The sequence below is a fragment of the Mytilus galloprovincialis genome, chromosome 13, assembly GCF_965363235.1.
Source record: "Mytilus galloprovincialis chromosome 13, xbMytGall1.hap1.1, whole genome shotgun sequence".
Lineage (NCBI taxonomy): Eukaryota > Metazoa > Mollusca > Bivalvia > Mytilida > Mytilidae > Mytilus > Mytilus galloprovincialis.
The window spans coordinates 37,569,815-37,585,111 of NC_134850.1; the positions used below are offsets into that span (position 1 = coordinate 37,569,815).

General features: G+C 31.3%; 1 protein-coding gene across 2 annotated transcripts; it reads right to left on the minus strand.

Annotated features, from left to right (window-relative positions):
- Positions 1-2,354: 2,354 nt before the first annotated feature.
- Positions 2,355-14,998, minus strand: LOC143056010 (cholecystokinin receptor type A-like). Of its 2 annotated transcripts, none has more exons than XM_076229081.1 (2): positions 14,517-14,998; positions 2,355-3,497 (listed from the first exon to the last, which is right to left on the minus strand). In XM_076229081.1, the coding sequence occupies exon 2, from the start codon at positions 3,474-3,476 to the stop codon at positions 2,382-2,384; it is 1,095 nt and encodes a 364-aa protein (XP_076085196.1). In that variant the 5' UTR covers positions 3,477-3,497; positions 14,517-14,998; the 3' UTR covers positions 2,355-2,381. The 2 variants fall into 2 exon arrangements, with proteins under 2 accessions (XP_076085196.1, XP_076085194.1); XM_076229079.1 differs by lacking the exon at positions 14,517-14,998 and adding an exon at positions 14,067-14,213.
- Positions 14,999-15,297: the final 299 nt, after the last annotated feature.

The window sequence follows — 15,297 nt, forward strand, 5'->3', positions numbered from 1 at the left end:
TCTATAATGTTTAAAAACGCAACCCCCACCCGCTGTAGGCTCTGGATCCGCGCCTGAGTCTGTCAGTGTTATGATTACGTTTGTAAATAAAACAGTCATATTTATCAAATTACAAGCGCTTAAAAGAACACTAAGGAGCATACGGTCCTGTTAGACGTGTATGGAAAAAAAACTATTTGAAGCTAAACTAATAGTTATACTGACTTAATCCAATCATATTGCTGAAGATTCAATACAAATTACCGGTCCACATCATAATAAGTAAAATGGGTAGGGAGAAAATTACAGATGTTCTATAAAGTTCATTTTATGCAATAACGAATTTTATTCGTCAACCAAAATGTTTGGTATAATTTCTAAAACATATCATTCTGTATTGGTATAGTTTAAGGATATGTCAATTGCGTATTTAAGGCAATGAAAAATTTGGGCTTCAGAAGTCTTCAAAATTAATGACTTTACACAGAAAATACGCGGTTTTAATAGATAGAATGTTATACAAATAATACATGGATACAAATTAAAATCATTTCTTAAAACTCTGCAAAAATTCCCTCACAAAATGTTATCACATACTATTAGTTGAATTGTAATTTATTTGATTAACGGGAAATAATCCCATTTGAAATAGTTCAATCGCTAACTAATTAGACATCGTGCATTCTTTTTTTTTCAAAATTATTCAAGGTTTCTACGTCTCTGATACGTGTTCCCTTCTTTTATGGAAGTCCCCACAAGGCTTCCAGTAATAAAAAAAAACGAGTTCAAAAATAATTTTAACTGCGCCACATTTTTTATGTGTCTGTCATGAATCTGTAACTTTGTCGTTTGTTGCTGTTACGGTATATCATATTTATGTTTCCCTATTGTTTTGTTCTTTAATGCACATTTTTTATATAAACAAATAAAGAACTGTTATTTTTTTCCATATCAGTCTCGTGCATTCCTGTCTGGTTTGACTCAATTCATGGTTTATGGTCCTCCAGTAACCGCAACAAAACAATAATTCGGTAAACATATAATTATATTCATCCAGTGACAATTACTTGGCATGTTCGCCATGATCTCTAAATTTGAATCATGCAACTTTTACCACACGATTTAATGAGCAATTCTTTTACGTTTTTTCATAACTTTGCAGTTCATGGCATACATTTATGCGTCTAAGTGGTTGTGCCATCTTTCTCTGCATTTGTTTCACCCGGAAAATCACTATATGAAGTTTTCTTTCTTACTCGAATTTGAATATGAAGGAGTCTGCATCATATCTTTAAACATTTTTCAACAATTTTACACATTTCAATAAAAATCGGAAAATTAGCTAGTGCTATATGTTGTTGTCTAAGGTATTGCAAATTTTACATGTTTTTGTAAAATTGCATCAAAGGACGTCCATAATCAAAGTTGAATTCATCTGTCTCCGAAATACAATGAATACAAACAAACATGTAGCTGCAATTCCAACAGGAATTTGGTTTTGGTTACGGATGTCTATTATATATGTACAAAAAGATAATGTAGCTATAAATTACTCGAAAATTGCCAACTTGAGCCATCTTCGGGCGTTTATAATTTAAGCATGTTTAGTAAAAAGAAAAGCCATAATATCTCTAGAACCTCAAATTAAAACATGGAACTGTGATATTGGGAACTTGAGTGAAATAAAAGTTAAGAGTGTTTTTTTGTTGTTTTTTTAAATGGCTTTACTAAATGACTAATTTGAGAATGATTCTTTGATTTTTTTTGGATGTATTAATTTCCATGGTGTATACACAATAGTGTCTCTTTATCATATAATATGTATACCATTAAGTTATTTTTCTTTTTGATTGTGATCCTTTCTATACTTTGCCCTGCAAGTTTTCAACTTCCACATTCCATCATATTTTTTGGTAGGGTTAAATAAATCTAGCTTATATATAAAAATTAATATATACTTTCTGTTTTAATCAATTTTCTTGTATTGTGTGTTTTGAAATTGTGTTTAGCTTGCTTTCAGTAGCATGATAGTTTTATATATAATAAAATTGAGAATGGAAATGGGGAATGTGTCAAAGAGACAACAACCCGACCAAATAAAAAACAACAGCAAAGGGTCACCAACAGGTCTTCAATGTAGCGAGAAATTCCCGCACCCGGAGGCGTCCTTCAGCTGGCCCCTAAACAAATATATACTAGTCCAGTGATAATGAACGCCATACTAATTTCCAAATTGTACACAAGAAACTAAAATTAAAATAATACAAGACTAACAAAAGCCAGAGGCTCCTGACTTGGGACAGGCGCAAAAATGCGGCGGGGTTAAACATGTTTGTGAGATCTCAACCCTCCCCCTATACCTCTAACCAAGAATATTTAATAATAACAACAATTTTTAATTTTCATTTGTTTTGTTTTCGACGACAATAAACTGACTGAATTCCATTTTTAAATCGGTCATCTGTGAACCCATAAACAAATGGATTCGAAACATTATTTATAAGAAGCAGTCTTATTCCAATCTGATACAAAGTTAATTCAAAGTTGTTTAATCCTGATTTAAACTCTATATCCAAACTTATGACACAGCTCAGCACTAAATATGGAGCAAAAACTATAATAAAAATTCCTGTTATAACTATAAGCGACCGTGTTGTTCTTAAAGTTGATAATCTCAAAGTTTTTATTGTACCTGCTGATAAATTTTGGTACAGCTCGACATGTTTACTACTATTTGAAATGTTTGACTGAACAGAGTCTAACCTCCCAATGGTAGAAATTTTTTGACGCATGTCTTCAGACAACTTCCGGCTGTCTCTGATGTTTGCATGACGACTAAAAACAACTTTTGAAATAGAAAAATATGCACATATTAGAATTGTCGAACATATAATGAACACGATGATCATAAATCCTAAGTATGAATATAAAAACAAGGTTCCATGAAAGTCATCGTTAATGAAACACATATATCCAGTGGCGTTGGCGCTATTTCCTTCTAAACTGACAATATGGTGTCCATTGAGAAAGTACATTGGAAGTGTAATAATAAGAGACAAGCATATGGCTAAACCACAAAGCCTTTTTGATGTCAAAACGGTCATTTGATTTTTCATAGGGTTGCAAACTCTTCTGTACCTTTCTAATGCAATACAAACAAGTATAAATATCGAAGACATCAAGAGAAACGCATTATTAAATCTGAATAACCTGCAGCCTACTTCGTTATAAAATGTATACGGTTTTGTCAAATCTAATATTTCCATTGGCATGTGCACTACACATGCAACCAAATCCACGATTGACAAAGCTATAACAAAAACAGTATACGTTGAAGCTTTTCTGTCTGCACGTGAGAACAATATTAGCACGTGAATGTTCCCAATAATTCCAATAAAACTAAGTATCCCAATGTAAATAATGCAAGGAATTCTCTGTAGTATAGCTTCATCTGTCATACGCGAAATAATGTCTTCCTCTGTTTCCGTGAAATTCATCACTTTTTACATCTATTTAACCTGCAAAAAAACCAATCAAATATTTACTTAATCAGCTGATAACTGACATACTTCACAATTCATGCTCTACATACATTCAGTGATTTTAGAATTTGAAGTGTATTACAAACACATTTTTTTGTTTCTTTACACAACCCATTAGCTTTGTACTGCTTGATCTTTAATATGTATAACATGTATAAAAGAGGCAAGATTTTTATTGTTCGACTTATGTAATTATAGCGCTTTGTGTCATCATCACGTTTATGTTTCCATTGTACTTCAATACAAAGAAATGTGTAATAAGAGGTCGGAACAAATGATACTTAATGTATTTTTATATCTGTTTACATATATTTGATGATAAACAATGTGTAAAATGCCTTCGTTAATTATATTACGTAAGGATCATGTTTCTTTCAATTACTCTGAATACAACATGATTCATTAACGATATTTGCTATATGTTTGGGGTCATTCAATGATTGTCTCACTAAGTTGACAATGTTTTTTCTTTTTCTCGCAATATTCGACGTACTACATGTACAAGTAAAGAAGCATATCGGTGTAACGCTTGGATATTGTTTTCGAAAGACATAATCTCGCTCTGGACACAAGTCTCTTTTCTCTCTTTGAACATATATCTTCTTCGCTCTCTCCCTCTCTTCTCTCTCTCGCGCATTTATTTAACAAAATAATTTAATCAATACTTCATAATAAGTCCGATATTGAAAAGCGATCAAACTTTATAATTGTCTGTTCAAGGCCAAGAACGACTAAACCAAATAGAGCAGAATTGTATTATCTTTATAAATGTTTCGTATTTCGTATATAAATAGTACTTTGTGACGCTACATTGGATTATTCTTTGTGAAAGTAGTATTTAGCACTTCTTTGATGTAATGCGTCATCAGCAAACAACTTTCATATCAAATTAGATTCTTTCGTCATCTTATCATTTTATTACAAACATAAGAAATCTTGTCTGCAATTACACCAATCTTTCTTTTTAAATTTCTATAAATTGTCTTGCATCGTTTGAATAGCATTGATCAGAAGTCCATTACTAGTCATGAACTTCTGATTTCATTCATGCTGTAATTATAAAACCGATATACGGTTTAGTTTAATATTAGTTACTTTGTTTTAGTTGTTGTATGTCAATATCAATTTTACATATTGTTTGATGGTTTAAAATTGCTTAACGGCATTGCAAATTGTTTATGTATATTCAATCCCATAGAAAAAACCTCCATAAAAACCATATAAACAAATTATGGTGGATTGTCGGGGAAATTACACGGTCACTACACGGAAAACACTGATAAGAAAATAATTAGGTTTCTGCTTTGCAATGAGCCATATACGAACCATCAAAGACTTATTGCAAGTTGTATAGAAACTGCAGAGAGCATGACACTCTCTCAAAAAATAAACCATCGGAGTTGAATCTGAAATTATCCTGGGACTATAAAAAAGAAGATATGGTATGATTGACAATGAAACAACTGTCAACAAGAGACCAAATGACACAGAAATTAACAGCTATAGGTCGACTTACGACCTTCAACAAAGAACAAAGCTCTTACCGCATAGTCAGTTATAAAAGGCCCAAAAATTACAAGCGTAAAACAATTCAAACGAGAAAACTAACGGCCTCATTAATGAAAAAACATATTAACGAAAAGCAATAATGTAACACAACAAAAAACGACAACCACTAAATTACAGACTCCTAACTTGGGACACTCAGGCACATACATACATAATGCGGCGGGGTTAAACATGTAAGCGGGATCCCAACCCTCCCTCCGGGGACCGTGGTCTAGCAGTTCAACATTTGAACGAACTATAAGAATCGGTTGAACAAGGCTTTATTCATCAGATGGATACAAATATAAATACATGTAACAAAAACACAGGGTGGACGTGACAGGGTATTTGTACATCAGAACAACAAAAAGACACTTATTACAGATCTGAGAGTACTCGCAGTTACTGACAGCTAGTCCAAAGCTAATAACAACTAAAAATCATGCATCTTAGACTAAACTATATATATTTACACATATTTACACATCCGTAATATACATACGTGGATAGTTATTATAAAGCAACAAAGAATTAGGGAAATATTTAAGAATAACTTCTTCATGACTATGAAAATAAGGAGGAAATATTCAGCATTTTAATTGTTTCGAGTTGGCACATCAATTTATAAACTGAGTTTAATTTTGTATTAAACAGTATTGCGTACATCATATCTTAAAGTAGTATATTATGTACTTTACGCATATAAACAAGTACAGCAAGTTTTAATAATTAAAATATCGTACTTGTTGGGAATAACGTATAAGAACAATTATATCAAATCATTTGAAAAACTGCACTGAAAAAGTATAATGCATGAAACATTTTTAAATATTTGACATGCAATACATACTAGAGCAATTAACAAATTTACCGTATATTTCGTGCATTTCTTGTACACGAGATGTTGTTTTAACCATGCACGCACCTTACTGGGATTTGTTATCGACCTTCATCAAAGTCGTTTAAGTATATAATTATAAAAACCTTTATTAAAACTAAATTTGAAAACGCTATATAAAACTTTTCATTAATAGTAGAAATAAATAGAAATATTGCGTTTCTAATTGAAGTTTTCTGCGATAAAGACTTATCAGATTTGAAAAATTACAGTCTTTAGATCTCTAACAATCAATGAACGAGAAGAAATTTTTTATAACAAACCCATCAGTCGATCTTTAGAAAGATACGTAAGATATGTTAGTGTTCGTCGTCCTTTTCCAGTTTTCATTTATTGACAAATTAATCGTCAGAATTAGATAGTGTTGCATGATAAATTCTACTGACTTACCCAGGAATATGAATAAAAAAAGATGTGGTGTACACGTTTCACATCAGGTCACAGAAACCAATGATTCAAATAACTAAAACACATCTAGAGTTCTACATGTATATATAGTTTTAAACAAAAGGAAAGTGTCTATAAAAATGACAAGTTTTAAATTGCCCCGAGGGAGAAAAAAAAGTTGTTAAAATTTCAATAGAGACTGTCAAAAATATACTGTTCTTATAACAAAAGAAATCCAGTAGAGTACCGCTGATAAGGTGTCTGTTTGTAGACTTGGTACATAAACATGTAGCGGGGGACAAACTAGTTTTTGATTTAATCTCAGCCCTCCCCATCCATATTTACATATTCACACATTCATGAATCGCAATTCATATTTAAATTTAGAAAAAAAGGTTAACGTAGATATACCCATTGAAAATTGTTTCGCAACGTAAAATGGCTAATATTACAGGTATTTTAGGAAGCGATACAGATTTGATATACGCGATTATTACAGAGGGTAACAGGAATGCATTGAAGATTCGCATGTATTTTCAAAACAAGTTTAAAGCTATTTTGAATATATAATAATTTTGACAGACCCTCAGTAATTGGGTTTAATAATCTTCGGAAAAAGTTAGGTTGCTTTTAAGGATGTTTGCTCCTCTACTTTTTGAATTTTGCCAGATTTTCGGATCCTCTGGTTTTATCCATGTATCAACTTTAAAAAAAATTTGCCCACTAACCCCTAATTTTCTGTTCATATTTTTATAACATATAATTTAAAAAGCCATATTTAAAAATCTTATGACATCCTTGATATTTTTTCATAGTTTTTTAAACAAAAAAGGTGCCAATGTTAAGTGAAAGAAAAATCTAGAGAGAATTATTTCCCGACAATTTTTCAACGGCTTATTTAGGTGTCAGACCACCAATTACTCCCTCCAATTTAGAACGTATGTAAAAGTAGCCCTACTCTGACACAAAATAGTGCTTTTGATGTCCTTGTTTACTTAAACTAACCAACAAATTTGCAGAAATGAAACTTTTGGTGAAAGAGAAATATATCTAGATCATTTTGAGCCAAAATTTACTTGTCGATGAGTTTGCATTAAAAATTGAGGATTAATGCGCTCCATAGTATACTAATTTTAGATTTCCAGAAAACCAGGTTTTTGTTTTGGAGTACCTCTGTTTGATGGTCAGTTATTTTGTTAGAAGGCTTTAAAGGTATGGTGAAAATTGGCATGTAGAAAGCTGATACATGTACAATTAAGGATATACCTGGTTTCTATGAAGTTAAACTTAAGGTAAAATATTTAGAAAGCTGTGAAAATTGCAAAATTTGGTTGAACAGATAGGGATTTTTAATTGGTGGTCTGACACCTTATATCTCGAAATCAAGCACTCTATTTTGTCTGCTTTTTAGTTTCTTTATTTAAATACTTTCAATTTATAACAGTCTTTTAAAAAGCTTGTTATTTTTAAACAGAGTAGCGAACATCCTTAACACAATTTTAAGACAAAGTGTTGACTGTGACAAGTTTTGTGTTTCTTTTGGCAATTTATGTCTTTTGTTCATTGGCGAGCAGGCTACCTTGTATGGTGTAATCAGGGATTTATTTACTTTTGAGACTATATAGCGTATTGTGGGCACATTCTGAATAAAATTATTTAAAAAAAAATACCAAAAAAATCCGAGACATTGACCTGAACGAGTCCAGAGTTGATTATACATTTTTTTTCATATTATTGCTATACATTATATACATTAAGAAGCTTAAATTATCACACGACTACACATATGTTGTTCAGCATAATTCTTTATAGATTGTTCTAGGACTTTTTAGCCAGTCAAGGTCATTAAACACTCCCGTAGTAGATATGTTAGATTGATAAATATTAATTTTCTCATAAAATCATACAATTCTGTACCAAATCAAATGATGTTTGTATTAGATACACTTTGAGGGCGTTAGTCCAAATCGAAGTATCTAATTAACACCAATATATTATTGCCAATGAATAAAGAATGAAAGGTTTTGAAATGATTTAGTACGTGGGCCTTTTAACAACTTGACCATATGTCGTTGAAAAGCATGATAAATGTAGGGTATCAAATTTCATATATTGTGAAATCGGTGTAAAGGATATTCCACGACCAGTGGCAAATATTTCATGCATGTGCAGATCGATGATATGGTTGTTAACATTTATAATATTTATAATTCACAAATGAGTAAATATATTAGTTTATGTTATAAAGAAAAGTTTGATCATATTCACTTCTTTTCTAACCGTAATTGATAGCCAATTATTAACTTCTCCATCAAATATCACATTTAATTATCTCGTTTGAAGTTACACAAATGTTACGGAACTACTATTTATAATTCTAATTTTCTTGGAATGCCCAAAAAATCATAGACTTTGAAGATTATTACGATGGATATAAGATACGAAGTTTGTATGTATGCTGATGGATTAAACATTATTCTTAGTTTGTAGAGGAGAATTGTAGGATTAGGGAGTCAAAAGAACTTATATCAAACCAAATAAATTAAAAATGATTTCCTCTTTTATTACTGAACGTTAAAGTGCGAAGGGCGTACATGAGAATGTTGTGTTTCATAAGTGTTAAAATGAGTAATGTTACATCTCTGTTTTTTTATTAAGTTATATTAAGGTCATAAAATGTCTTTGGATGTGTAAAATGTAAAGTCTTTTTAAACGAAAGTCTGTATTAACTATTGAATACATTTTTCATTCTCGCTTTTGTTAACTCCATATTTACTATATTGGCTTAAAATACTTTAAGATGTCGTACTAGAAGATTTCGGTTGTGCTTCAATTTAAAATATATTTAAATGTGTTAAAAACAAGGTCTAAATGAATGTTCAACTCACTTAAAAGTGGCTACTTTAACAAGCCTTTAACTAATGTTAAAATCTAATATAAACCCACTTTGACCCATTAATACATTAAGTGATCTCCCTTCATTTTATAGATACAAATCTGGTTGATTCTATTCAAGTGTTTTTTTCTCATTTTCCTGTTCTATTATTTCTAATAACTTATGGTTTGCATTTTGTGTCTGCTTAACATTTTCACCACTTAAAAATAAGACAAAGATGTTCGACGGACGTAAGGCGTCCAGCAGCCTATCAAGTTCGACAATATTTAGGATGAGATCGAGATTGTGATATTATCAAAATCATAGTTAGTAAAAATGTACTCTACACGACGGGACGTGCAGCAATTCAACGAACTGATTCACGTGATTTTTAGAAATCCTGTCATATTCTCCGGACTATGGACCATAGAACCTTAACTATTTCATCTTTGGGAGCACAAAAGCCAAATTTAAAGTGCTTTGTTTAACAGTGTAGGGATTGAAGTAACTATTTTCCGTAATATTGGCGAGCCCGCACGCACGATTTGTTCTAAATGTGAAAGATTCTGGACAGTCGATCGGAAAACAAATTCAAACAAACTTTACATGACGTAAATATTTATAAAACTACTGTGTACACTATTTGTGTTCTCCCTCTTTTTCCATCTTTCCTTAAATTTTGCTTCCAAACATGTTTAATTGCATTGGTTGTTTGAATGTCAAAAACATAAATTTGAAAAAGGGAGGGTTATTTACATTTACAAAAGTGGTCTTTCAAGATGAAAAGAAAATTAAAAAAATATATATTTATACTTAGCTTTTCACAATACACAGTGAGTAATGAATTTCAAGCAGGAAAGCACGGGAAAATTGAAAATGCGTCAAATGAAAATAACAGCTAACGGTACACCACGAGGTAGACCCGACGCCTGTCCAATGTGAAAGACATGGATCCATGTTCAAGTATATGTAACATAGTTGCACATTGCGTTAAATGAAAATAACAGCTTAGACCGGTCGTCCAATGTGAAAGACAGGGATACATATATGTGTTACATAGCTAAATGTATATTTATTTATATGTGTGTTGTACGTATTAATAAATAAATGTTACAACCCCGTTATCAGACAAAGCAAGATGCCAGCTGACCATTTACCCAGTCTTTATTATAAACAAACCAATTGTCCTTTATTAATAAAAATTAAGTTGTATACCTTAGTTTCCAGATCCTTAATTGACATCCAATAAGCTTACGAGATGATCAGCATAACCTCACTATGTGCTTGTATTAACGAACTGCGTGTATAGTTATTAACGTTTTTTGGATCAGCAGACGACTTTACACAGAAAATAACAACTATTGGCCAACGTATGGTCTTCAACAATGAGCAAAGCTCATGCCGCATAGTTAGCTATAAAAAGTCCCCGAAATGACAATGTAAAACAATTCAAAGGAGAAAACTAGCGGCCTAACTTATGTACAAAAAAAAAAAATGAACGAAAAACAAATATGTAACACATAAGCAAATGACAACCACTGAATTACAGGCTACTAGCTTGGGACAGGCACACACCTAGACAATGTGGCGGGGCCAAACATGCCAGCGAGATCCCCCCCCCCTTTACCCCAACCCTAACCTGGGACAACCGTGCAACCAGAGGCGGATTTAGAGGGGGGCCCGGGCCCCCCCTTTTTGGAAAAAAATTTGGTTGCCTATATAGGGAATCACTGAAGCGTGACTGAAGCGGGCCCCCTCTTAGGTCAGTCAGTGGGCCCCTACTTATGAAAATTTCTGGATCCGCCACTGGCAACAGTACAACACAAGAACGAACTATAAAAATCAGTTGAAAAAGACTTAACTCATCAGATGGATAAAAATACAAATACCACAAATACAAATTCAATTTTCGACATTAAAATGTATATAACACAACGGAAATCATTCTTAAGCTTTAGCAGAAATGTTAATTAACATTCTAAGGTTTAAAGCAAAATATCAGTAATTTGTAAGAAATCTTAAAATGAAAATTACAAACCTCTATGTCGGATTATCTTTTACATCCTCCAATGATTTCTTTTTTCATTTATTAGCTTGTTTTTTTCTTTTAAATATTGGCGAGCACTGATGAAACGTTGTATAAAAAAATCAACTACTTTCTCGATACTACTTGCAATGACACTGATGAAACAGTGCTGTAATTACACTTAATTAGAAACAAACCTCATTAATAAAATAGAATTTCTGTCATGATTTCTCTTGTGTAATTGCAATCCACCTGATCTTTATATTTCCTTACCTATTGAAGTTTTATTTGTCAATAAAATTCAATGGAATGTAACGAAAATGTTGACGATAGTTTCAATTTGAATAAGCATTAAATAAATCACTTTGCTGGTTTTAATCACAGTTACTTAGTTCAACTTTTAATTTTTATTTCTATTTATTTTTTGTATGGTCATTGAAGGGAATCGAAAGAAGTATTCGTATGTTACGTATGTTAGAGAGGGATTGTGATATCTCGATTCTCAATAGAGAGCAGTCATTAAAAAGAAATGTTCATCCTAAACTTCTGAAACCGGGGTAAACATTTTGACTTTGAAGTCTGGTAAACAGGGCCTAACAACAGTTTTCGATAATTGTTGTATGGATTTTACAGTAGAGAGACTTCTGGTACTACAGAAAAGTGGGGAGAGAGGTGAAAAATAATGGAGTGCTTAACATATAAAGTATAGACAATATATAGAGAATACCGAGCAAAGCATAATATAGATAAGAAGCAAAAATGACCTAAAAATGAAAAACAGAAATCAAGAAATTCCAGACCCTCCATTATTTACAAACGGGATTTTCCATCGCTCTTTTTAACTGACAAGCTTTTTTTTTCAGACGAGAAGAGTGATGGTACAGAGAGTGTGGATTTATTTAATGTTAGAATCAACCCTCATCACACAGGTACAAAACAAATAAGAAAACATATGGATAAGACAGCATGCACTGAGTTATCACTGTATTAAGCATAAAATTATCTTCGGCGTGCGGTAATACATGTATGATTTATAATTAGTTGTACTATTATGAGTGAGATGTATACACCATCTTCTTTCAAAAATGATAAACATTTGTCCGATTCTCTCGTTATTTTATATCGCTCGGTCTGCAACCAATCTAAATGCAATGATATTAAGCTTCCGAACACTTAGTTTCAAACATTTTACAAACGTGAATAATTATAATTAATAACTTGGTTCATTTTGTTTGTTTGTTTTGTCAAAGTAAAGGATGGAGCTAAGTGTTTCGGTTCATGTCAACTTCAGCGTTTGTTGGAGATTACGATGCCTGCTTTTCTATTTTCCATATTATTTTTTCTTTAGAGAGGATTTGTTTATTTGACAAAAGTTTATATTTTGTATAATTTTTAATCTATTCCTCTAATCATTTTTTTACATTCATATATTTTTTCAAACTACCTTTTTGCAAATTTTTGTTGCAATGATTCGATTTGCTTAATCAATGGGATTAAAATAATCTTATCGCAGAAGGCCTTTACCCTAGTAATAGACTTATAGACTTCTGATGTTCTATACATATATTCTAAGCTGTATATATTTAAAAAAAAATATAATTCGATAACAAAAGACAAACAGGAGCATAAGTGAAATCGTGTTATAAATAGGCCTCTGTGTGAGTATTTTGTGTTTGAAACCATTTAAAAATATGTAGATGTGGAATAATTTCAATTGAGACATCTATCCATTTAGATAGTAAGCCTTAAATGCTTTTAAAGTGTAGTTATGTATTTTTCACGGACTACTGTACTGTGAAACCCTAATGATGACGTTAAAAAGTGAAAGGAAAATAAACAAACGTAGAATGGAAAGGTATTCCATCTGTACAAGAGGTGATTATCGTTTAGTTGTCGAAATAAGGACCTACGTATTTGGGCGCAGTATTAAGCTTCACAAATGGTTATACATTTGTATGATATGTTATTTAAATCTTTTTGAATCATGTCATTTATACTGATGCAAATATTCCCTTAATAGTACATTAATAAAGTAGATTGGATTGATGTAAATGTTTGTTTAATTATTTTGCACCTTTAGAAGTTCCGGTTAGATAAAACGGTTTCATCTAATGATGATTTTAAAGTTGATGTAAACATGTATAAAATCTGATCGGACTTTCATAGTGTAAACTGTTTTGTACTAATAGTCAGCTATAGATCGATAGTACTAACATCTATTTTTAAACCGGGACATTGACAACTAAAACTTTGATTATTCATTTGCAAAATAATTTAAGATGAATTGTATATATAATATAAGAAATTAAAACTACTAAATAGATCGAAATGATTAAATAAAAATGTTTTGAAAAGAATATGAGGCTCAGACTAAACTCCAAAAGGCAAAGGTACAAATGTATTTTCACTAGCAATTTACAAAATATTTGAAACAGCAAACCAGCCCCAATAAAAAGTAAAATATTACAAAATACCAAACTCCAAGGTCAAATCAAGACACACAGTCACTTAACAAATGGCAAAAGATTGGAATATATCAAACGAATGATAAACAGCTGATATATTCAGGACTTAGTATAGGCTCTTATGTACAACATGGTTAATTAAAACTGGTGTACATTTTTAGAATAGCTAACTAAACCATTCACTTCTATGACAGTCTGATACAATTGCATTATATTGTGAGAACAGGAAAACAGAAATTAAAGGTAAAAAAGTTTTTAAAAAGGGGTACATCATTTAATATTGTTTTATAATCTTAATCAATATAATAATAAACAAACAGTAAGTAAAGATAAGAAATGAACTTACTTTTTACCAATCGTACAAAGCAATCGTTTTATGGCGACATGTGTCCGATCTGTCAAATACGATGTAAGTCATCAAACTAGTATTAATCATAAACAACAATAATAAAGTGTAATATTGACGGCCCCATTATTGATTGTTGTTTATTCTAACAAGTCCATTCGGGGGCATAAACATAACAATAGATTTAATTAAGTAAAAATATATCTATCCATTCAAAAAGTATTAAAAATTTATGTCAAAATTACGAAACATGGATTTTATTTTTTTAAAGGATTAGCGTTGGATTGTGACAAATGGCCTTGATGTGTAAAAGTTTTTTAATCGATAAAAATCTTATTATGACATATCTTTACATACATATAATAAGTCAATAATACATGTTTTCTAATAACTTCATATGTTTTCCATACGGTGACTATGTAATAATTCAAACTTATTGTTTTTACTTACCAATAAAAATTGTGTACCGATTAAAATTAAGCAATAATTTGTCTTCCAAAATATACACAAATTCTTATACATTCTGGTATATCCTCAGTCATAGTATGTACTCATGATCACTAGCGGAGAAAATTCTTACAATCATCTTTTGTCGAAAGTACATTACATGATCTACATAACATGAAGACATCTTGACATTTTGTTGTAGTTTTTCACTCGGAAAGATAGTTAAATGACCGTGTGATTACAATACCAGACAAATTTCAGCAGTTAATTGACCTTCTTAAACAATACAACGCCCTCGCCCTGTTTTAACTATTGTAAACATGTTGGATCATGAAATTTGGAACATGTGATTCATAAAATAGATGTCTACAAGTTCTAACACGCTAAATTGTTATTCTGTCAGGAATTTATTTCTACACCGGCCGGTCCTCTGATGCGGTTATGTTCTCACTAAACGAGTTGATTTCTTGTTGGATTTATGCCATTGCGTTGTTGTTATTCTTATATTCTAGTGTGTTCCTTTCGGGTTTGTCTTAGATTGTTAAAATGTTTATAGTAATTATATATATATATAGTATGTCAAAGAGAGGACAAATTGATATCGAAAAGGCATTTTGAAGAAAAAAACCCAGATTAAACAAAAAATATTTAAATTAATAAATTTTGAGTGACTGCTAGTGTTTTGCCGCCATATATATTTGCTTTTACATTTACGTTTAGCATCTTCACATATCACATAAATTATGTTAATTCTCTTAATAACAAATTATAAATTTTGCTTTGA